General features: G+C 44.1%; 2 protein-coding genes and 1 long non-coding RNA gene across 11 annotated transcripts in view; 1 reads left to right on the top strand and 2 right to left on the bottom strand.

Annotated features, from left to right (window-relative positions):
* Nucleotides 1-24,689, top strand: part of LOC142828080 (uncharacterized) — a 61,180-nt gene that overhangs the window by 353 nt on the left and 36,138 nt on the right. For 5 of the 9 annotated variants that reach the window (XR_012903046.1, XR_012903039.1, XR_012903041.1 and 2 more), the window contains exons 2-3: nt 1,440-1,546; nt 5,748-5,955. This is a non-coding gene — a long non-coding RNA (uncharacterized LOC142828080). Of the gene's footprint in view, nt 1-1,439; nt 1,547-2,471; nt 2,531-5,747; nt 5,956-24,689 lie in introns of all 9 variants that reach the window. The other 4 variants (XR_012903043.1, XR_012903042.1, XR_012903044.1 and 1 more) reach the window with 2 other exon arrangements.
* On the bottom strand, nt 212-20,553 carry LOC112543552 (fibronectin type III domain-containing protein 8). The gene is made up of 4 exons (XM_025177970.2): nt 14,914-20,553; nt 11,593-11,959; nt 6,663-6,893; nt 212-5,929 (listed from the first exon to the last, which is right to left on the bottom strand). Exons 2-4 carry the CDS (start codon nt 11,956-11,958, stop codon nt 5,759-5,761), a joined length of 768 nt encoding a protein of 255 aa, XP_025033755.2. The 5' UTR covers nt 11,959; nt 14,914-20,553; the 3' UTR covers nt 212-5,758.
* Nucleotides 20,695-24,689, bottom strand: part of TMX4 (thioredoxin related transmembrane protein 4) — a 47,406-nt gene continuing 43,411 nt past the window's right edge. The window contains exon 8 of the mRNA XM_075925715.1: nt 20,695-24,224. Within this exon, the coding sequence (XP_075781830.1) occupies nt 23,923-24,224 (302 nt within the window). The 3' untranslated portion in view covers nt 20,695-23,922. The remainder of the gene's footprint in view (nt 24,225-24,689) is intronic.

Raw genomic sequence — 24,689 nt, 5'->3', positions numbered from 1 at the left:
CCAAAATCTTAAAAACCTAGATCTTGGGAATAAAACTTCCACTGCCACCACCCAAATGTTGCTAAAGAAACCAGGGGAAAGATCATTTGGGAAATCTCACCCCTAAGATAAAAATCAAAGCACACAATTAACCACTGCCAGGTTAATAAGAAGAAAAGAAAGAACTTTTATTATTACAACAATATTCCTGTTGCAAACATAATGACTAGATAGGGAGGTAACAAAATATACTCATGGAGAAACTCCATGGGCCTAGAACTTAGTTACAAAGAAAAGCCAAAACATCTTTTAAGCAGTGCCAGATCTCAGCTCCCATACCCAACCCTTAAAACAATAAAACCTAACGAAACTGCCTAAACTTTACCCTACTTACAGACAATGAATAATGGTGTCTAGGAGAGAGAGAGACATGCTTGTCCCTCTCTGTACCTGCAGAGAACTCTCTCTGAGAGACAAAAGGGAGAAAGGAAAAAAACCCCAATTCCTTTGTCCCAGTTTGAAAAGTCCCACCTACATTCCTATTGGTCACTCCACCTGGCTAGGTGTAGTTAACCCCTTAATCCCCAGGCTGCTGGCTAACCCTCATAATCATGACATTCCCTTTCTGTGAAATGGGGCAATAATCCTTCCTCTCTCCAGCCCTGTTTGGACAATAACTGACCCCATGCCAGGCATGACGACATGGGGAGAGGGAACATAGGGCCTGGCCAATCAAAGGGGCCCAGAGCTCCAGGCTGCTGCTACAATAGTGGCAGCCAGGGCCCTAGGCCCTTTAAATCGCCGCCGGAGCGCTGCACAGTGCCCTCTGAGCGGCTCTGAGGGCTGGAGGTGAGGCGCACCAGGGTCCAGGCAATGCTGTGAGCTCAGGGCCTGTCAAATCAGTGTGTTTGTGCAGCATCAAGCACAGAGGAGCCCTGATTTTGGCTGAACTTCCCGGCACGTCTGTCATGTCACAAAACAAATCCCACCTCTCCAGAGCCCCTGTGACTTGTCACCCTGGCCCCTGGCTACTTCCTTGCTCCACACCTCCCAAGATCAGCGGTGCTGTGATGCGTCTTTCCCCCTGCAGGGGGTGCTGTGGGGCCGGGGAAGCCTTTGCCCATTGCTCCACTGCAGACACAAGAGGGAGAAAAAGACCGCAGCAGACAGGTGGGGGGAAGAGGGGGGAACCTGCACTCTGAGAACCTGGTGGGAAGAGGAGTGAATATTCCTGTAAAATGGGGAGTTGGGGGGGTCAGAACAGTGAAAGGAGATGGGGGTGGGGTTGGGAGAATTGTCTTGGTTGTCTCACTAGCTCCCCTCCCCTCGTCAGCTCCTGCCTGTCTTCTCCTTACCCCCACCTTCCATGCCCAAACCCATTGCACGTCCATTGTAAGATCTCACCGACCCTGGCTCCTTTGCCTGCTGGGCCCTTATCCTTAATTCTCTCTCCATCCTAGAAGGAGCAGTGCATGATGGGACTCGTGGTTTCTATGGGTTGCAGTCCCAAGATAAAGATGCGTAGGTTAGCTGAGAGTCTCCTTTCAATATTTATGCATTTTACAAGGTAACATTTCTCATTTCCTGGATCCTCTTTTTATTTTTTTGGTCCACACCTGAAGACATCATCCATAACTAACAACTTGCAAAGTCTTTTTGAAACTGTGTGATCAACTGAGATTTATGCCTTAGCTGGGAACAAAACGAACTCACTTAATGGTGGTTATTTAGCCCAAACGTAATAAGAGCAAAACAAGTCATTAAATCATAGTTTTGTCATTATAACATTAATTGTTTCTTACCAGCACATAACTTACAAGCACAAGGTATCTTATGTGTGCAACTTTCTTGCTCTGTAAGTGTCAATTGCTAGTGATGCACGAGTTTTTCATTGCTGTTTGGGGTAAAGGGAAAAATCTAGAATGTAATTCAAATCTAATCCTTCTAAAAGAGGTGTGGGAAATAATTTTCACGGGAGAGCCACTTAATGAATTTTGGTATATGGTCTTGTGCCGGCTCCACCTCTGGAAGGGGCGGGTCCTGGGGCAGATGGGGCGGGGCTAGGGACTAGCCTCCCCCAGAGTTGTCTGGGGTCAGAGGCTTGGAATTAAAAACACAGCAAAGGACTCTGGCGCCAGCCCTGCCACTTCCACATTGCCTGGCAGCCGCCCAGGGTTGCTGTGACAATTTAAAGGGCTTGAGGCTCTGGCGCCTGCCAGGTTAGTGTTGTGACCAGAAGCTATTTAAATAGGATGCTGCTGTGTGGTCCAGCACCTGGAAATTCAGTGGCATGGGCAGCAGGATATAGATAGAAAGCAGCCAGATGCAATTCATGGACGAGATCAAAGTGTTAGGAGGGCCAGATCTGGCCCAGCTGTTCTAAGTCATAGGATGAGGCACAGCAGAAGTTTGAAGGTTGCCTACAAGCGCTGTAGGTCAATATAAGGTCAATGTAAGGTCTTGTTTCTCACTGCACGACTCCATTTTTGAAGTTACACCAGCTTCCAACAGGACTAACAACGCTGAGAAATCGGATCCTAGGATCTACGTGGTAAGTGCTATCGAATCAGAAATTGTGTGTAATCAAAAAGCAAAGCCCTCCCATCAGTTCCCCTGCCATCTGCATTTCAGAGTGGCTTTATATTTCTTCACTGAGGCTGTACAGTAAATAACGTACGGTAAATAACAAACAAAACTGAGTCACAATATCTCCTAGTGCACTGCAATGCGATACAGATTCTATGGTTTTAGAACTGCGCTTCTGTCTTGTTTTAAAGGTGCTTCGCTGTTTTATGGATACTCTGTCCAGAAAATAAAGTCCAATGATGAGTGAGAAAAACACTTAAGATTCAGCAGGGATTTTCTAACAACTTCTGAGAAACACCTTAGGGAGTGGAACAGGATGGATGGGGCTGGCCATATGGTCAGTCTTGGGAAACGTTTAATGAATACTACAGCACTTAGAGAGAAAGCCGTACATCTCTGCTTTTCCCACATGAATGGAAATTAGTCTAAGAGGCTTGCGGAAAAAGCGAAGTTTATGCTTCTTATGGGTATTCATTTGCTGCAAACTTTTATGAGAAGAATGACTGGAGATGAATATTAACACATCTATAATTACACCACGAGATATTTTATTCTAGGGAATGCAGGTCATACATTCACGTCAATCTCAAGCAAAATCCAAAATGGGTTAATTGACACATCTCAACCCTCATGATACAAAATTGGGGCTGTAGCCTACTTTTAATATTTAAAAAGCAAACCGTCAATGCTAAACAGGTTCTCCATCTCAAGGCATATCAGAGAACAAACCCTGGGGGATAGCTGAAAACATGCAGCTCTATTCAAAGTTTGTAGGTTAGTTTATAAACTTGATAATTTGCCCCAAAACTGCTGAAGATAGCAAAGTTGTTCCATTCTTCCCAGACTGTTCCTTCCCCACACACACCCCCGCCCTCATCCACCCACCTTCCTACTTCTTTTCATTCGTCACACTCACGTAAATGAAACTGCCTTTATGTTTCTAGTAATTTTTTGGCACACAAACCACTGCTTCCTCTTATGGGTTCTGACTCTGTGGGCACTTTGGGGCTGGAAAATGTTACGGGAAAGAATTAGTGGGTGCTTAGCACTTAGCGGCAGCCAATTCCTCCCTGCTCCCCAAGCCTCCCACCAACCATCTTACCCTCCCTCTCAGCCCTTGTATCAGAAGGCAGCTATCCTGTGATTACACAATCCCCACCCATCAATATACACTCCCTTCCTTAGGTGATTGGGCGTGCTTGATCAGCACTTAGGCTGCGTCTAGATTGGCATGATTTTCCGGAAATGCTTTTAACGGAAAACTTTTCCGTTAAAAGCATTTTCGGAAAAGAGCATCTAGATTGGCACGGACGCTTTTCCGCAAAAGCACTTTTTGCGGAAAAGCGTCTGTGCCCATCTAGGCACGCTCTTCCGCAAAATAGCCCCGATCGCCATTTTCGTGATCAGGGCTTTTTTTGCGGAAAACAAATCTGAGCTGTCTACGCTGGCCCTTTTGCACAAAAGGGACTTTTGCCTGAATGGGAGCAGAATAGCATTTCCACAAAAAGCACTGATTTCTTACAGTAGGAAGTCAGTGCTTTTGCGGAAATTCAAGTGGCCAGTGTAGACAGCTGGCAAGTTTTTCCGGAAAAGTGGCTGGTTTTCCGGAAAAACTGGCCAGTCTAGGCATAGCCTTAGTGTAGGATCAGCTGTATGCTAGGATGGCCAACCACTGTACAGCAGAGAAAGGTTCCTACGGCTCCCATCTGGGTCAGAATCAAATGGGATATTCTTTGATGATTCTTTTGCTTCTTCTCAGATAGAAATGTAGAACACTACAACTGGAAGGGACCTCAAGAGGTCATCAAGTCCAGTCGCCTGCCCTCACAGCAGGACCAAGCACCATCTAGATCAGTGTTTCTTAACCTTTTTTTATATACAGTTACCCCTTTTTCAAAAAAAATTATAAGTATCTTCAGTACCCACAGTTTTTTTCTACCGTTGCAACACATTTGTTTAAACAACTTAATCGTAGCCAGGCAGGCAATGAAACTTTTGGGTGTAAAAAGTACAAAAATAATAAAGCGCTGCAAAACTTAAAACAAAATTCAGTTTTCTCCAAATTTCAGTTGTCTTGATGTACCCCCCAGACTTCTATCGAGTACCCCAAAGGGTACCACTGATTGAGAAACACTGATCTAGATCATCCCTGACAGATGTCTATCCAACCTGCTCTTAAACATTTTCGGAGACGGAGATTCCACAAGCTCCCTAGGCAATTTATTCCAGCGTTTAACTACCCTGACAGCTAGATCGTTTTTTTCCTAGTATCCAACCTAAACCTCCCTTGTGGCAATTTAAGCCATTGTCCTATCCTCAGAGGCCAAGGACAACAATTTTTCTTCCTCCTCCTTGTAACATCCATATGACAACCTATGGTTAACGTGTAATGGTACACCAATATTTTGGTGGAATGTTTCAGTGCTTCTTGAAAGCACTGCAGCAAGTTGTTTAGCCAAGTGACTTATTTACATAAAAGCTTTTCTATGGCTTCATCAGCGTGCCCTGCAAATACGAACGATTCTATGCTCAAAAGCACAGAGAAGCAGGCAGGTGTGATTATCCCCCTTTTAACAACTGGGAAATGGACATGTGGAGGATAAGTGACTTGCCGGGGTGAGACCGCACAGCCAGAGCTGACAGCTGAACACAGCTCTCCCAGGTCTTATCCACAAAACCATCCTTCCTCCACTGTAAGACTGTCACTACACCATGGGAAGAGGTTAAAAAAAGGGGGATGTTCATTTTTACCATGAGATATCCTCTCTCTACCCCGGCCAAGCGATGCATTGCATATTCTAGTTGTCTTTGGAAACTGTTCCCTCCTGGTGAGGGCAAAGGGTTAGACATATGACCTGACCACCCACCGCTCAGCACCCACACCTGGAATCTCGAGTTTCAAAAGAGCAAAACTCCCATTTCGGCACTTCCATGGAGAGGCCATCACACCCCAGAGGAGCTCCTGAGCTCTGAGCCCCTTCCTCAGGAACCTGAATGAGAACTCCAGGGTGCAGACTTCTACTGAAAACATGGTTTCTAAGGTCTATTGTTTGACATGCCACATAAACCAGACAGTGATCCATTGTTGAGTTTAGATAAATTATTTGCACCAGCTGATCAGTCGGGAAGTGGGACTTCTCTACAGTTCAATGAGAAAGACACATCTCCTTTTATTTACACAGCTATATGCTGCTCAAGTCTGGCTTGGCCAGACCCTTAATGACTTCGATCTACCATGAAGACCCTCTCTGCCACATCTATCTAAACAAATCACTTTCCTGTGTGCATCTTTTTTCCGACATACTGTAACCGTGACATGGCCTGGATCCGAGAATCCTTCCCCAGCGGGGACCAGCGTCGCAAACTGAAAATTAAGAGAGTGACAGAAAGGTGAGGCACTGACACACGTTTATCTCCCCCGGTGTCAACTTGTGAGTTGGGGCAAGTGTGCAGCCCTGGGTTGACAATGGCAGGGAAATGGAGGCTTCCTGGCCAGGCACAGCAAGTGGTGGATGATCAGAGCGGGGCATTGATGGGCTTGGAATATGGTCCAGTCAGCCACACCTGTAAGGACTGTGCCCTCATGGGCTGGGAGTAACAGGTGCAGGAAAAGATGGGCTTCTGGAATACGCTAGACTCTGTCATGAAGACAAGGGGCATTAAAAGTATATTTAAAATAAGCAAACGTCACATTTTCTCCCACTTCTTAGCCAAGGTGATCTATCCATCCCAGGCGGCTTCTGCGCTCCCATACCAATGGAGCGATTTGGTTCTAGGAAGCACTTGTGAAAGGACAGGGCACAAGCCTGGTCTAGCTCAAGCACAGAGTTCGGGCACCGGGGCCCCTGGTCACTCTATGCCATAGACCGATTTGCAAGAGAACAGCCTTTTGGGTTCCACAGACAGCGTCTGCCAAAGCCTATGCATTCTCTACCTCCCTCCTTACTCCCAAACCTTCACCAGGCCACAGGCCAATTGATAGGGCTCTGTGGGCTCCTAGAGACCAAATCTATGCACCATTGTCCAAGAAGCTCTGGCCTAGAACTTTAGCATGCTTCCAGACACCAAAAGATTGCAAGAGCAGGCTTCATGCTCACCTTGTAGGGTTTGCACCACTCCCCTGCACCCGCTGTAGTCACCGCACGGACTCTGACGAGATACTCCACATTGGGTGTTAGGTTCCGCAGTTCAACTGAGGTGCTTGCTATTTGGAGCAACCATGGGTTGAGTTTCTCAGTGGCCGTATCTGTACTGTTCACGTCTACTTCCTGCACCACCAGCTGGTAAAAACTCACCGGCTGCCTGGAGAAAGGGGCCATCCAGGAGACCTGAAAAGAGTCCAGATAAGCTTTCTTAGACCTGAGGATCTGCAGAAGCCATCCCTAGACTAGACAATGGGGAGATGTTGATGTTATCTTGGGAGCAAATACCAGAAACTCATGTTGCCACACCCAAGCAATCTGCTGTTCTGGGACCACAAATGTCCCTAGGCACCAGCCATATCTTCAAAAGGTATTGAGTGCCTAACTCTCCTCGATTTCAGAGAGGTTCCTTGCCCTAGTGACTAGTGCATTGCATCGTCAGGTCTGTTGAGTATACATACTTTATATGTTGCCTGGTGTGAGCACTAGCATTTGAAAGTGAATTATGTGCAGAGCTTGTGAGCATCATTTGTGTTTATATTTCTTTTGTCACTCATCAGAAGTAACACCACTGAAATCAGTGGATTTATATTGATCTATAACAAGTTGAAGTCGGGGGGGAGGAGGAATCAAACTTTTAATGTTTATTATTCATTACTGTTGGTTGAATTTCTGCGGTCAAAGTTTTCTATGTGAAAATGGATTTTCAACAAAAATGTTATGGAAAATTTCATTTTATTTGTTCTCCCCCCCACACACCCCATTTCCTTTTTTTAATATACACTTTTCCTCTCCCACCAAAAAGGAGAGAGAAAAAGTTGGGGCAGGAAGAGAAAGGAACACTGGTATAAAATCTTTTTTTTAGTGGAAGAGTAGAAAAACACGTTTAGGAAGTTGGAGAAAATGTTCTGTTAACTTGTTTTTAAAGATACACTTGTTCTAGTGGGAAGGAAAGGTGAGAAAGAGATGGGAAGGGAATAGGATGTGTTGGTAGGACTCAGTGCAGGTGGGAAGTAGAGTCAGAGTACATCTATACTGTGACACTATTTGAAATAACTAGCGCTATTCTGAAATAACTTAGTCCACCTCTACATATCAGGCAATTATTTCAAAATAGTGTCAAGCTGGAGAACTTCTTACTCTGACTCCTGTAACCTTCATTGTATGAGGAGTAAGGGAAGTCGGAGGAAGGGTGCTCTATTTCAAAATAAGTTCTGTGTAGATGCTCCCTATTTTGAAATATGCTACGCAATTGACGTTTCTCAATTTGCGCAGCTTATTTCGAGTTAAGCCCTGCTGTATACATGCACCCTGAGGGTATGTCTAGACTACATGGCTCTGTCGACAGAGCCATGTAAACTAGTTTACCTGGCATAGTCAATGAAGCAGGAATTTAAATAATCCACACTTCATTCAAATAAACATGGCCGTCGCTCTGTGCCGACAATCAGCTGATCCAGCACAGCGCAGCAGTCTAGACGCAGCTCTGTCAGCAGGGGAAGCCTTTGCCAACCGATCCCTTCTGTCTCGTGAAACGAGGTTTACAGGATCGGTCAGCAAAGGCTTCCCCAGCCGACAGATCCGCATCTAGACTGCCACGCTGTGCCGGATCAGCTGATCGTCGGCACAGCGCGGCGGCCGCCACGTTTATTTGAATGAAGCGGGGATTATTTAAATCCCCGCTTCATTGGCTATGCCGGAGACATGTAGTCTAGACATACCCTTAGTGAATGAGGTTGTGGAGAGGATTTGGCTGGAAAACAAAATTTCCATTTTGCAAGGGCTTTTGAATTTTTTGAGGGGGAGGGGCAGGAGCAAGGTAGAAGAGGAGAGATCTCTGCCTCATTATAGCTGATATCGCAGCTATAGGGCATTCATCTGGGAAGCTGAAGACCTAGTGTCAAGTCCTCTTCCATTGGCTCACAGGCAGGGATTTGAACCCACTTCTCCTACATCCCAGGCATGTCACCCTGCAGCCCAGCTACTTATGCTAAAAACCAAGCGCCTATGGCATGCTTCTTTGTGCAGTGCATATGGTGAGTATGAAGGACTGGGCAGCAAAGCTAAACACTCAAGCTGGAGCAGAGGAAGAAAATGAGGTCCTCTTGGAGATGAAACTTTTGATGGAGTGAGTTGCAATTTTCATTTCCTCTCCTAGTGCCCAGTTCACTACAAATTGAACCTCTCTAGTCTGGCAACTTGAGGACCTGATTGGTTCTGAACCAGAGAATTGTCCAGACTACAGGAAGTAGATATTGTCTACCAGCACTTCCACTGTTTACTGAGCTGTTACAGGACATTTAGGAGTAAATTAGAGCTAAATAACAGCACAGAACACAGAGCTGGGAGTGGTGGCTGTAAACAAACTTTCTGGGACTGCAGGAAACTTGGCCAAACCCAGGATAAGTGGACATCCAGCTAACTAAAATCATTCCAGACCATGGATGTTGCTGGACCAGAGCGTTCTGGACTAGAGGTTCACCCTGTAGCAGCATGAAAACTGGCAGGTGGTTTTGCTGTAGCCCTGTGTGTGGCACTATAGAAAACCCAGGCAGAAAAAGACTGCAACAGGCCGTTCACTTCCCATGTTGCTGAATTCTGGGGACGTCTTGAGGAATATACTGGGGCCTTAGGCAAGGAGGTGGGTAGTGAGTGGGATGGCTATTTTCTCTACTAGCACAAGCTGAAAGCTGTTTTACAGGAGTCGCCATTTCCTGGGACCAACCCAGCCAAGGAAAGCTATGTTGAACTGTCAGGGAAGTACGTTGCTTGCACACTGAAACGTTGATCAATTGTAACTCATCAGCTGTAACTCAGAAATCAGGCGGTTTGCTTTTAATGTGAGATGCACCCTTGTAGAATCGTCACCCTCTTCTTACAGTACAAATTAAACATGTCGGAGCAGCTTCCAGTAACTCTACTGAAATGATTCGGCCATTTGTCCATGGACCTCTTGCCATACAGGAAGTCCCCGGGTTATGTACAAGATAGGGACTGTAGGTTTGTTCTTAAGTTGAATCTGTATGTAAGTCGGAACTGGCTTCCAGATTCAGCCGCTGCTGAAACTGACCAGCGGCTGACTACAGGAAGCCCGAGGCAGAGTTGCTCTGCCTGGGCTTCCTGGAATCAGCCGCTGATCAGTTTCAACAGCGGCTGAATCTGGACGCCAGTTCCGACTTACATACAGATTCAACTTAAGAACCCCAGGCGTCCCCAAGTCAGCTGCTGCTGAAACTGATCAGCGGCTGATTCCAGGAAGCCCGGGGCAGAGCAACTATGTCTCGGGCTTCCTGTAGTCAGCTGCTGGTCAGTTTCAGCAGCGGCTGACTTAGGGACGCCACTGGGGTGCTGCCGGGTTGGTCCAGTAGCGCTGAGTAGCAGACCAGGGAGACGCGGGTGGCGGGACCGCTGAGACGCGCCGCGGTCCCGCCCGCATCCTCCACAGCTTTGCTCCGCGTCTCCCTGGTTTGCTGGGGGGGGGGGCTCCCCCCAGCAGACCAGGGAGACGGGGAGCAAAGCCTCGGAGGACGGGGAGCAAAGCCAGCGGGACAGCTGCGGCGCGTCTGGGCTGTCCTGCTGCCCACGTGCTCTGCGGCTTTGCTCCGCGTCTCCCTGGTCTGCTGGGGGGGACTCCCCCCCAGCAGACCAGGGAGTCGCGGAGCAGCTTTTCTCGCCTTGGAGGACGCGGGCGGCAGGACCGCGGCGCATCTGGGCGTCCCGCCGCTCCTGTCCTCCGGGGCGAGAAAAGCCCCGTTTGTAACTGCGGATCCGACATAAGTCGGATCCGCGTAACTCGGGGACTGCCTGTACTTAAAAGAGCAGGTTAAACACAGCACAAATATTCAAATACTAGTCTTGTCTTTATCAACCAAATAAATAGACTGGATGGCCCGTGGTTTTGATCAGCTCTCATGCTGCAGCTCACCTCTGGTCCACCAAGTTCACAGAGCCACCTTCAATGATGACTGAGGCTTAAAAGAAAGGCCAAATTACACCTAATTGTGCTATAGAGTAGGCAAAGGGAAAACTCCTTCCTGATCCTCTGCAGCAGTCACCCGAGGCCCTGAATCATGAAGTTGGATCTCCCCTATTACCAACATCATAGGCTTTTAAAAGAGCTGGCTGGGAATTTTCTCTCCTAATGTTTTTCACAAGAAGATATGATTTCCACAGAAACAGGGTTCCTTGGGAAAACGCTGGTCCGAATGATTTTTTTTTATCCCTTTCCTCCCACCCCCCAAAAAAATCTGAATGAAAATTTTTCTTTCAGGTCAATTCAACATTACCTCACCTCTACCTGAGCCACCACGATGAGACTCATGCCTCATTCTAAACTGTGTTCCAGGCAGGTTGGCATGACCATACCTCCCATGACGGAATGGCCTCTCTGAATTGTCAGACTGCATCATGGGAGGTGTAATGTGGAATATGAAAATTCCTGCTGGGATAGAAGTTCCATCTTTTAACCCTGTTCCCAATAGTTTCATAGTCAGAAAATTATCCAGACTACTCTACAAATTAAATGTTTCAAGTTGGTTTGACAAACCAAAAATGCAATGTTTCAGTTTGGGAAAGTCAAAATGTTCGATTGACATGTTTTCCTTTTTCTGAACCCAATATTTCATTGAACCCTGTTTGTGTTCCACACTAAGTTTTGGTATTTTGAGTTTCTGGCCCAATTCAGGACAAACAAATATTGGAATATGAATATTCTGCTGGGATAGAAGTTCCATCTTTTAACCCTGTTCCCAATAGTTTCATAGTCAGAAAATTATCCAGACTACCCTAAAAATTCAGCCAATATTTTCATACTCTCTTGAGGCAGCAAGTATTACAGACTGGATAATTCAGAGAAGGGAGAACAACAAAGCTGAAGTTACTCAACCTGTGCACTGATGTCATCCACAGTGTGCTTGCAAATGAAGGGTGGTCCAGGAAGCCCTTTGGTCAAGGAGGAATCCAATTTGCTGCATGATGCATTCGTATCCAGTGCACCATCGAGGTCTATTGGGATGACAGGCGCCTTCCTGGAAGCATTGGTTGTGCCAACCATCTTCCTACTCAATTGAGGGCTGAAGTTACGTGCTGTGGCAAAGGTCTCTTGCTGTAAACTACTGCCAGAAGAGAGACCATCTACGCTGCTAAGCTTCTTGATAGCTTCACTGGGGAGGGATTTGGCACTGTCTTTTCTGTCCCCGGTGGGGTTGGTAGAGTGATGATCCAAGGTAACCTCGCGGCCCTCCATGTACATCCTAGCACGAGAGCAGATAAAACATCAGGGGCCCATATTGGCAGGTGAAAAGCACAAGGAAGAATGCGGCCTTCTCCCCAACTACTGCCTAATGCAGCTGCCATCTGAGGCTTGGTGTAGTCATAAACCACAAGACGAAAGCTTAAGAACATCAGAGTGGCCAGACTGGGACAGACCAAAGGTCTGTCTAGCCCAGTATCCTGCCTGCTGACAACAGCCAACACCAGGTGATCCAGAGGGAATGAACAGAACAGGTGATCCACCCCCTGTTGACCATTCACGTCTTTTAGAGTTAGCTGCCACACCCAACATCTTAATGCAAATTTCAGGCTCTCGGATCTTGTTCTTAGGTTTGTCTAAGGGCCTCCCCCATTGAGAACGTACGATGACATGCAGTGGTTTGTATATATTTGATATCAAAGCTGTAATTATAGTAACTTGTCTAATAACACTAGTAGAGTACCTTCAATTTTCCAGACAAGAAAACTAAAATCAGTAAGCCATATTGGAACGTCTAGACTAGTCTTCATGATTGGTCAAGGGAAGGGAATTATGAGGAACTTAAATAAGAGCATGTAACTTCCAGGCATTCAGTGGAAGAACAAGCAATGGGTTAGAGTGAAGTATGTGCAGACAAGGTATTATGGTTAAAGTTGGGAAAAAAGAATGGTTATTTACCTTACATAATCTGTGGTTCTTTGAGATGTGTTGTCGACATGGAGTCCACTCTTTGTGACCTTGCATCCCATGCACACAATATGAGATTCTTTCCACCTGGAGTGTCCATTGAGGCACCCTCTCCAACACCCCCCATCTCCCTCCCCCGAATACAAAGGGCAGAGTGGGCCTAAGCATCCTTCAGTTTTTCATCAGAATCCCAGAGGAGCAGGACTCTACAAGAGCAGGGAAGGAGGGCAGGTCGTGGACTCCGTGCAGCTAGTTACTTCTTTGACTGATTGTCCACACAATTTCAATGCTTGATGACTAACAAGCCATTATTTCTTTGCTTGGAGGTGGGCAGTAGGAGTCTTACTTAAAAAGAGACTGTAGGGCAGCCCTATTAGAGTATGTCTAGATTACACCTCTCTGTTGACAGAGAGATGTAGATTAGGCACGTCGAAATTGCTAATGAAGCGGGGATTTAAATATCCCATGCTTCATTAGCATAAACATGGCTGCCAATTTTTTCAAAACGGCGCTTTTTTGAAAAAAAGGCAGTCTAGACGCGGATCTGTCGAAAAATAAACCCTTTTTTGAAAGATCCTGTAAACCTCATTTTTTGAGGAATATCGGAGCTTTCAAAAAAGGGTTTATTTTTCAACAGATAAGCATCTAGACTGCCGGGTTTTTTTCGAAAAAGATGTTCGGTCGCAGCGAGTCTTTGACAGAGGATTTGTGGTTGGTTGCGAACAGTCTACTGATCTGATCTGCTGAGTTGCTATGAAGGCAGAGGAGGTCCAGGCACTGACTACAAGAACTAACAACTGTAATTTGTATCTAGGAGACCCAGCCATGGATCAGGACCCATTGTGCTAGGTCTTGTGTACAAGCCCCACTCCCCTGGCCAAAAAGGTGGTCCTTGCCCACTAACCTTATAAGTAATAGACTAATATAATTATACCAGTATAGCATGCAAGGAAGAAGGCAAGCTTCTCACTGCCATAGGCACCAAGAAACAACAAACATAGTTAGGTCCACTCTGTTCTTTAAGCTCTAGGTGGGAACACAGACACTTCTATGGGGCAAACACGCCACCAACAAAAACTGTTGGCCAAAAAAATACACACTTGCATACATACATGCCATGAGTTGAATCTATTAAGCTCACTCAAAGGCTCATACATTCCATCACTCAAAGAAAGGCACTTTTCCCTTGGCCTCTCAGTTCACCTGAAAGGAATACAGCTCAATATATTGCAATTATGTGCCCTATCTGCAGACTACTATCTGGAAAGTTGGCTCCTCCAAGTTTAATCAGGTGCTTTTATAAAGAATTCCTGTGAGCTCATGACTGAGTAATCGGATATCTTTAACATATTTGGAAGCAGTCACAGTTACACAACAGGTGAGGTTATAAGAAGGTATAGCACCCTTTTTGACAAATATATGGACAAAAAAAAGCGGGAGTGACGGCCAATGTTCTAAGGTCTCAAAATTAATCAGGAAGGTGTCTTCTCTTGGGAGAATTGGAGAATCAAGCCGAGCTATTCCAGAAGTAACTAGTGATCCCTATTTTTAGGTGCCCAAAAAGAGAAGCACTCAAAATCCCTAGTTGCTTTAAGATTTGTTAAGAAAGTCCAAAATACTAAAGAGAACTTTAGATCATCTTTAATAGGAAAGTGGATGATGAAGTGACTCACTGAAGTTTACCCATCCTTAATGTCTCAGACTTATTGTAAGGAATAGAACTCTACATCTGTCCCCAAGGTTAGACAAGCACATGATATCTGTATCTCCCCTTAGAAAGAAAACAGAGGTTGATTTTTTTTCTCCTCCAGGATTTTGAGTCCACTTGGAAATATGGCCCTTAATTTGGGTTTCTGGAGAATCTCTCTTGGGAGCTGTTTCTTCAAATACAGGAAGTCCCCGGGTTACGTACAAGATAGGGACTGTAGGTTTGTTCTTAAGTTGAATTTGTATGTAAGTCGGAACTGGTACATATTGTAGGGGAAACTCTAGCCAAACATTTCTCCAGAGCTCAGTTTTATTCTCCCATGCCTCACTTCCCTCAGTCCTACAGACCAGGGAGACGTGGAAGGTCTTTTCTCGCCGCGGAGGACGCGGGCAGCAGGACTGCGGCACGTCTCGGTGGTCTGCTGGGGGGGGGCAGCTAGTGCGGGGTTGCCTCACCCCGTTTGTAAGTAGGGATCCGATGTAAGTCGGATCCATGTAACCCGGGGACTGCCTGTAGCTTATTTCTTGTTGATCAGCAACCTGCTTATAAAAGAGACCTACCTGCCAGATACAAACAGCAGCAAGTCAGACTATCCTTGGAGTCCCTCTGTAGTACAAAGTTAACTACTAGACAGGCTGAATACAATCAGAGAAGAAATATACTCGGCAGAGACTGCTGAGTCTGCTGAGCACATGGCCAATTCCCCGTCAGCTAGGGAACAGAACCACTGAGGTCATAATGACTAACAGGTGACTGCTGAGCTAGGGCAACAGAAAAGTCTGCTTCCTGACTGGTAGAAGATAATGTCATCACAATAAAGAAGTCCTCAGCTGGATAAACCCACCTCAGAGTGCGGCTCACCTGCGACAGCAGTTGGGTTATGGAGTTGTGAAGGTACTAACAGGAAACGAAAGGGAATTTACATGGGAAGAAGCAGTAACATGAGTTGCAGAAGAGTATAGAATGAAGGCAAAACCAGGAACCGATGGAGAGAGTAAGAAAGAAATAGAGATAGGAGAGAGACACGGAGAAGGGGACCATAGTATGAAGAGGAGGCATTTCTTTTCCTGAGAGCTGGTACCAACAAAGAGGAATACCTTCCTATGGCAGTGGCTGAAGGGAAGCTTCCATTTATGTGTCTGCATTTCAGAGTGAATTTACAAAGAGAAAGAATCTCTCAATGAGAAGTGCTCCTCCCGAGAATTCCAACACAGAGGGCAGGACAAGAATTCTGAGAGGCTGTCTACAGGGTAGAGGTCCATCCATGTGTCTCGATTAAAGAAGTTCAGGTTTTCTAATATCTCCCGATATTTCTATGGGATGAGGATCTCCGGCCTCCTAGGGCTAACAGTACTGCCCACGCATGTGTTTAGGATTCAGGGACAGCACAATGTGTGCCTTGGAGGAGAGGCAGAAGAGGCGGCACAAATCCAGAACTTCCAGCCCCATGTTGTGAGGGTCCTTATGAATGAAGAGCGGTAATTCATGCAAGATCTTAGAAGACTGAGCTTGTGTGAACAGGGAGGGAGGAGGGCTGGGAACAAGGACCAACATCTCTCCCAGCACCGCCCTCTTGAAGCAAAGATCTTGCCCTGCTGTTGCTGGGTAAGAACTTTTAGCTGCAGGTGTTGCCTGCAGCCATTACCAGGGGCGGGCTTAAAGCCACGAGGCTGCCGCTGGCGGTCGGTAACTCCAAAGGGGGCTGCCCTTTGGGGGAGCCTTTCGGGGAAGACTGAGGGTGTGTTGTGGTGGGTTTGTGAGATTTAGTATAATTTGAGTGTGTGTGTACTTGTGAAACTGCACACTTGTTGGTTGTCTGGTGGCCTATTCAGTCCTTGGTGAAAGCAGGGAGGGTAAGGAAGGTTTCTTGCTTGGTGAGAGGAAGTTCCCCTTACCTGCATACACTCAATCTGGTCTTTTGGACTAAGGGTGACAGAGTTCTTGGAATAAAGGATGTGGTTACACTCTTTGTCATGGACTGATCACTACCTGCTCAAGTTTAGACTATCTGCTGACCTTCCCCTCCACAGAGGTGGGGGACCAATTAAGATGGTCCACCCTCGGAGGCTGACGGATCCAGAGAGCTTCCTTAGGTCCTTGAGGAATTGTTTAGCCATTATGGCAAATGGTCCTGTCGATGCCCTAGTCGATGTATGGAACATTGAGGTAGCCCGGGCAGTTGACATGATTGCTCCTAAGTGACCTCTTTGGGCTAGTTGAGCCAGGTTTGCTTCCTGGTTTTCTGAGGGGTTGATGGCAGCAAAATGGTCTGTGCAATGGCTAAAACCCCCCTTGGGGGGGACTAAAGCTGAGTCTGATCTATTGCAGATTAGAGCTGAATTGCGAACTTCCTCTGTGGCAGTGTTGACAACGAAGAAAAGCTACTTTTCCCCCCGTATCTCATCCACACAATGTCATCTAGTGGAACCATTGAGTGGTGCAGGGCTTGTTACAGTCAAACTCATGATGAAATGGAGGAGCTCTTGGCTCCCCGCTGTTGATCTGTTCGTGAAGGACTTTGCAGATATGATCACTCACATTTGGTCTGATTTGGACTCTGATTTGGCCTCTGATTTGGCTGCTATGTTAGTGGGCTACAGAACGTGTTGAGTGGACCGCCCAGTCATTTCTCTTTGGAATAGTTTCAGCTATTGCAGACTGAGGATGTGGACAAAGCTTGGAGGAGTGCGACCGACCCCTGCCCTTCATGGCTTACTAAATCTAGCCAGGAAGGGATGACTGGCTGAGTCCAGAGGATTGTTAATGCGCCTTTTAAATCTGGTATGGGTCTCGCTGCCTTGAAAGAGGCAGTCATAAAACCACTACTTCAGAAGCCTTCCCTGGACCCACACGATTTGAATGACTATCGCCCAGTTGCTAATATTCCCTTCTTGGACAAGGTACTCAAGCGGGCGACAGCATTGCAACTTCAAGCTTTCTTGAAAGAAACAAATTATTTAGATCCATTTCAGTCTGGCTTTAGGCCAGGCTTTGGAACTGAAACCGCCTTGGTCACCCTGGCATATGAACTACGCCAAGAGATAGACGGGGAGTACATCCCTGTTGATTCTCTTGGACCTCTCAGTGGCTTTTGATACCATCAACCATGGTATCCTTCTGGAACACCTGGCGAAGTTGGATATTGGAGGCACTGTTCTGCAGTGGTTCCAGTCTTATCTGTTGGGATGCTCTCAAAAGGTGGAGCAAGGGGGCTGCTATTCAACCCCATGGCGATTGTGCTCCAGGGTCCCACAAGGTTACATCTTGTCCCCTATGCTGTTTAACACCTACATGAAGCCACTAAGAGAGGTCATAAGGAGTTTTGGAGGACAGTGCCATCAATATGCAGATGACACCCCACTCTATTTCCCTGTGAGATCAGAACCAGTTGTGGTGGTGACTGATCTAAACTGGTGTCTGGAAGCAACTGGTGACTTGGCCACAGTGATTCATGCTCTTGTTGCATCCCGACTGGATTACTGTAATGCGCTTTGCGTGGTGCTGCCTCAAAAGAGCCTTCAGAAACTTCAACTGGTCCAGAATGTGGCTGCTCAAGTTTTAACTAATACTCATTATACAGAACACATTATGCCAGTGCTTCGGCAGCTGCACTGGCTTCCGGTATGTTTCTGGGCACAATTTAAGATCTTGGTTATTACCTATAAAACCCTAAATGGATTGGGTCTGGGGTATCTGAAGGACCATCTTCTCCCATATGAACCTGCCCGGGGATTGAGGTCAGCTGGGGAAGCTCTGTTCAGTGTTCCCCCACTTATGCAGACAAGATCAACATCCACACGGAACAGGGCATTCTCAGCTTTTGCTCCTAGGCTGCAGAATTCTCTTCCTTGGGATATTCTCATGGAGCCAACATTAGCATTGTTTCGGCGTCTGGCTAAAGCCACCTTACTACTCGCGCTTGTGCGTGCGTGTGTGTGTGTTCCGCCTCTCAAGACTTTTTAGCAGGTTTTATGTCCCTCTGAGGTCTTGTATTTTAATTTTATATATATATATATATATATATATATATTTGTGTTGTGTTTAAAAAAAAATTGTAAGCCGCCTCAAATATTTTAAATAGAGGTGGGGTAAAAATATTTTAAATAAATTAAATAAACAGTGGCTCAGCATGGTAGGGGCTTTGAGGCAGCAGTTTTCTACATAAGGTGCCCTGGAGGACAAATACTGTTAGGGATTGGTGCCTATGCATGCATGTAACAAGGATGCAAAATTAGAAGTACGTTGAAGGGAGGACCAGTATCATGTGCCAGGGCATAACCGAAGTCAGGATTTGTCAGGATAATGTGTAAGAGAAGTGCCCCTTAGTGTAACTTTTCAGATGTCAACCTTCTCTGAACTCCTTGCTCAGCCTTTTCTGTTTTTTTTTAAAGCTAACATACGTGTGTTCCAAACGCTTGCCATTGACATGACTGAGGGGCAGCAATTCAGGCAAATAGATGATGATGTAATTGAATCAACGGTGGCAGACTAGTAGAGCAAACAGCAAGGACATCCAAACTAGTACATGGGAGGACAAAGAATCAGGAAAATGGAGAGCTGCTCCACTGTCTCCCACCTAGTTATCCCCTAACTTGGTCACCTAGTGATTCTCCTCTCGTGTCACACAGGAAGTCCCTCATCTACCTTCCCAGTCCCATCCCAGATGTATCAGTCTTTTGCTCCTTTTTCTTCTAATTTTTCCTGGCTGTCATCTTGTCTAAAAATGTGGGAAAAAAACAGAAATGGCTGTGGCAAAGGAAGATTTTACTGTTGGATTTATTTCTAACAAACCCCTTCCAAGTAGGAATAATTACTGGTTTAATCCTTATCCACTAAAAAAAAACCCTCACATAATTCCCAAGAGGAAAATTAAAGGATTTTATAGGAATTTGCAATCTGCTATTCTAATTGTCTAAGAGATCCTGCAATCTTTTTTGTACTTCTTTAAAGCCATATATTCATATACTAGTCAAAGAACCAGCTACTAGAAAGGTTATTTAAAAAATACTGCCCTCTCCATTCCACAAAGCAGGCTTGTGTAATGAAACGCTGAGGGAATATTGAATTAATATTTCATAAGTGTTGATAAAGGTTTGAGAGTGCTTCAGTTAGTAAGTATTCTCTCTCGGGCCATGGATAGTCTAATGAGTGCCTTAGAAGCTGTGGTGAGCAATAATAATGTGTGAGGAAACCCCGAGTTTCCTGCACTACTGAGCTACTTACCAAACTGAACAGATCTTTGTCCTTGATATTTCACTTAGGCTCAGAGTTTATACTCTGAATAAATTGTAATGGTTCCCCATTAACTTCTAGGATGGTAGCGCTCTCAAGCTAACTCCACACTGGCCCTTTGCAGCTAGTCACATCTGTATTGTAGTTGGAGAACATGATTCCACACTAGATGCTGAGCTTCAAACAGTGGAGTTGTACAAAATATTCACACCTCAGATACAGACTGAACCTTAGTCTCAATTACTTGGATTTGAAAGTCTCTCTGGAAGTCAATTATGTCCAAGAGGGAAGAAGCAGGGATTGGTGGGAAAAAATGAAGAGTTTGACGGCAGTTTCTTGAACTCAAATTTATAACCAAACACACACACTGATCATTTGACTTTGAGGAGCTTTTAAGCCAAATTCAGCTGAGATAGCAAACCCCTTTCACAAACATCACCTGGGTCTAAATTTGAGAAACATGCAGCCCAGATCAAAAGAGAAAGAAATACTGTTGGCCTACAGAGAGTGAAAAGGTGACAGCAAAGCAAAACTCAGCTGCTTCACTCGAGGGGCATAAAAGACTATTTTGAAATGCATGAGTTTGCCTCTTGTATGTCCCTGTTTTGGATTAGAAAAATGCAAAACTTTAAAAAGAAACTTAGATGAAACCTGATTTTGTATTAAGGTTAGAACGCAATCCCATCAGGTGTCTTGGTTTCATCTGAAATTTTTGCCCACACTATTGGATGAACAAAGAGTGAGCTTTAACTTTGTAGAACTTCAAATTTCAACCACAATGAATGAAGGCGGCATTTCAGTGATTTTCCATCTTCTGTTTCCATGCTAAATATAAAAACAAATTTAACATCTCAAAATACTGAGCCATTTGGGATTACAAAGTTCATTGCTTTAAAAATAATTACTAAAACTGCACTTAAAAAGGGCTAAAAATTGTCTATAGATGTTATAGATTTGTGTTATTAATGACTATTACAGACCAACAACCAAATAAAGATTTTTTAAAACATCTTCATTGATTAATCCTTTATAAACTATAATTCCACCCTTGTGATAATGTGACCCATCAGTCAAATGTAATTAGGCTGACAAATAAAAACCACAACAAATCATAAATACAAAAAATTTATATGGAATTCCAGTACAAATACCTATGGCTTAAGTTTGCAGAGTTTTTAGTATAAAAAGTAATTTTGCATAACATGTCCATGAAAATGCCACATAAAAAAATGTTGTCCAACAGAATTGTTATGATCTATACAGAGAGTAATCTCCAAATGACATATTTCACTTGAAACTTTATTGGAAGCACAAGTAGAAAGGCAAGGCTCTGTTTGCACCCTATTTAGAAATGTAGGCATAACATTTCAAGAGTGACATATGGGTTTGTAGATATCTCTTTCTGGATGTTCATGCCAAAACATCGTCAGAAGGACTGATTTCCAGAAGGAGCTGGGCACCAGCCTCTGAAAAGTTAAGTCTCTAAAGTTGGAAACCCAAATCCACCAGTCACCCTTTGAAAGTTTGCAATCTCCCTCAGCAGGTCTTAACAGAGTTAATGGTGCTAAATTTACTCAAACAATTGCAGCTAATCGTGTGAACACCAACTTCTTTTCGAGGACATTTTGTCTATATTCCACATGCAAGGACAATTTCTACTGCCGTAAAGTGAATCAAAACACAGGACGGAAGTGCTGAGGTGATAAACAGGGTCATCTCAATTGGCACAAATGAGAGGTATTAATATTGTAGATAGCCCAGAAACACAGACAGCGTTAAAACTGCAAGGCTAATACTGCTGCAAATATTTCTATACTAACATGACTTAAGGTTAAGAAGACATACTTTTCAGTGAAAAGGTGCAAGTCCTCCATACATTATTCAGGACTGACACTGCTATTATTGCACAGTTACCACATTAATCATGGAGAAATCTGCCCTTTATAATGCCCCTTTAATACCATCTGTTCCCTAAACTGAACAATAGATTTCCTCCATAAGCCAACAGTCACTACCATTTTACTTTAACAGTCTTTTTGACAAGGAAAAATGGCACTCTTAAAAGTGAGGTGTTATTAATGTCTGAACAACACTTTGAGAAGTATATAAATACAATAATCAAACCAACTGTACTTAACCTCCATTTGCAATAGAAGAATTCATCTGTCAAACCAAAAGTTAGCATTAATCTTCTCTGTTACTGGGACTATGGAAATAAAGGGGCCATCGTATATGGGGTCTGATGTTTGAGACCCCTTAAAATGAGTCTAGCCTCACTCAATGTCAGATTCATATGAAACATAACTCTGGAGAGATGGACAGCTATCATTTGTGCTGGGCCTACAGGTTTGCTGTTGAGGAAAGAGACCCACATGCTTTCTTTTCCTTCATCTACAACACAAGTGGAGACAGTCAGCTGGAGAAAAGAATCTAATCTTCATAGCTGTAAGAGAGTCTAAATAGCTGAGTGTATTCAGAAGGAATTGAAGTACAGCCCCAATTCTGATCTTCTTCATGCTTAAGAGCTCGGTGAAGGTACACCTGCTTTACACTTGTACAACAGACCAGAATCAGGCCCTACAACTGTAGGATTTATACTAAATGAGCAAATATTCTACATTTGGAATCATTTAAAAAACAGTGAGACTCAGATTGCTTTCTGCAGAATAAAATCTTTGCATTAACAGTAAAACAACTCTCAAGACAGATATAAACTGACCCTGTCAAGACTGGAAATTACTTCATAAGAAAATTAAAAAATTACCTTTGTGCAGTGGTAAAATCCCTTTTCTAACACCAGGGGGCAAGCATCTTATCTCACAGAATACTCTTTCTCCCCCACAAAACAAACTGAAGAGACTGATGATGCTAGATGGCCAGGTTTATGCAATGTGGTAACTAAATACGCAACAAAAAAGATGTAAACAACATGCTTCTTATTATGTAATCTGCATCAGTATGCTGCCAAAGTGGAAATGTACAGGATTATCCTTCAGATATTCATTCACTTAATAGGATGTGTTTATTTTAAAAAATTCTTAATGTAAGTCATGGCAACTAGAATGAATAAAACGTTGATTTCTTGAATAAACTTGACAGAATAGGGTTTTGTCAGCAGATTAGCTAGTGAACCATTTCGATTTTATGCAATTCGAAAAATTCATGGCTGTGTCAACACATAAAAAACCAAAACAGCAGTGTAACAAAAACTAAGTCTTTCATTTCCTGGTGTGCTTTTTCCACTCCTTTTGTCATGAAACCAGTACACTAGGAGGTGAAACCATAAGTGTTTTTTTGGTTAATATTACTAAAGCAGTTCTGGCTGCCAGCTACTCTGGGCTGGAAACAGCAAAAAAGTAATTGTAGTTCTCTGTAAATGACTAGCTTGAATTGGTAAGAAATATGACATTGGCTTAGAATGAATATTTCTCACTGCAACACCTTACAAGAAAAAGATTACAGTTTGGCAAAAATTCTCTCTCTCACTAATTCATTTCCTTTTCAAACATGTCATTTTAAGCATATCATTGTTTATGTTCCATAGCCAAAGGTTTCTGATGATCTAAACCCCCTAAATGATGAAAATCACCAGATGATATAAGCCTGACTTGTGCACTATGCCTCTGAAAAATCACTAGATGAGAAGCTTTAGAAGCACTTCAAGCCTAGAATAAAACTAATCACTGTTAAAATATTATGGTATAGTTTGAGCATAACTATTCGATAGTGCGGAAAACAAAACTAAAAAAAAAAAAAGCAACATAGCAAAGGTGCTTCAGTTGAGTTGCTGAAAGCAAAACACCAAACACCAAGTTGTTTTAATGGAAGACAATTAAGGTGCCTCCATCTGCTGTTTTATGATGTGCCTGATGTTCTTACAGAATTTATGGACTATATTCAGACAGAAAGAAAAGGGAGTCAGACTCCTGCTAAGCTACCGCTGGTTAATGCAGGTTTTGAACTTAAATTCTCTTGTCTCATCTTGCTTGGAGCAGTGTCTATAAAGAAGCACATGTGTGAACAACAAGCACCTCGTTACCAAGTCTTTCATCCCAGTGGCCATGCCCCTTTCCCCTCACATCTCTATGCAGATCAAAACATACTTAAGATTTTGATTGTCATGGTCAACATACTATATAAAGGCGTGCTTATAAAAATGAAAGTCTATGAGCAAACATTGGCTTAAAAAAAGGAAAGGAGAAAGAAGCCAGCTGATACAGAACAGAGGTTTTGCTTTACGTAAACACAAACTACAAATCAAGTGTTTGGCTTCAGCTGCAGGCCAGAAGGCCCCAAGATATTTCTTTGGTCCGAGTTTATGGAAAACACCAAGGAAACTATAGTCCATTGTCAGCCACCTGGCTCTTACGTTGCCTTACTGAGCTTTGGGTCTCCAAATCAGTTGGATGTTGGATGTCTTCTGTCTCTTCTGTCCCTGATCCTTCATCAAGTGCAGAGTCCTCTTCTGAGCCATCTTCATTTGAATTAGCCTCTTCACTTGATTTGGCTCCATCTTCTCCATCTGAAACGTCCTTCCTTTCCTCTAGATCCTCTTCTAACTCATTTGCTGAAAACTCTTCAGCTTCTTCTACCTCTTCTACTGCTGTAAGCTCTGCATTGTCCTTTTCAATCAACTCAACTAAAACAAAATAAAGATTGAAAACGTTTCAATCATAAGGCATCTGCTAACATTTTTTTCTAATTTACTACAGTACTGCAAGAGAGCAAAAATTACAAAATATTCTTTAGAGTTAGGCCAACAATTTTTTCATAAGGTAGCATCATCACCGTCTCATTTTATCTTTTTACCTTGTTTGTTCTCTCAAACTTAGGTATAATTTCTACCCCTCCCTCCCTATAATATGTCTGTCTTACCATTAGGGAAACACTTGTTTTCATTTTGTTCCTAATAGATTAGGAACAGTAGCTCAGTTTTATTTAGTTCCTTGAACATTCATCATCATCTTAAAAGTGTTAGCAGGCACAATCAGATCTGGGAATGCTTTTTGTTTGGTGACTGCAGCAACAGGGCCGAGCCAAGCCAGCAAACACAAAAACACATATTTATATAAATCCATCAGAAACATACTATTCCCATTGTTTC

This window comes from Pelodiscus sinensis, chromosome 3 (genome assembly GCF_049634645.1).
Source record: "Pelodiscus sinensis isolate JC-2024 chromosome 3, ASM4963464v1, whole genome shotgun sequence".
Taxonomy (NCBI): domain Eukaryota; kingdom Metazoa; phylum Chordata; order Testudines; family Trionychidae; genus Pelodiscus; species Pelodiscus sinensis.
The sequence above is the reverse complement of the archived record's forward strand: the minus strand, read 5'-3'. Positions and strand labels throughout refer to the sequence as shown.

What these genes read in the sequence shown, in the direction of transcription:
- LOC112543552 (XM_025177970.2), bottom strand. Translation starts at nt 11,958, where the DNA reads ATGTACATGGAGGGCCGCGAGGTTACCTTGGATCATCACTCTACCAAC. An exon ending in TGGATGACATCAGTGCACAG is followed by an intron (nt 6,894 to 11,592) that starts GTTGAGTAACTT and finishes GACTCTTTTCAG; the next exon opens with GTCTCCTGGATGGCCCCTTT. An exon ending in AGTGGTGCAAACCCTACAAG is followed by an intron (nt 5,930 to 6,662) that starts GTGAGCATGAAG and finishes CTTAATTTTCAG; the next exon opens with TTTGCGACGCTGGTCCCCGC.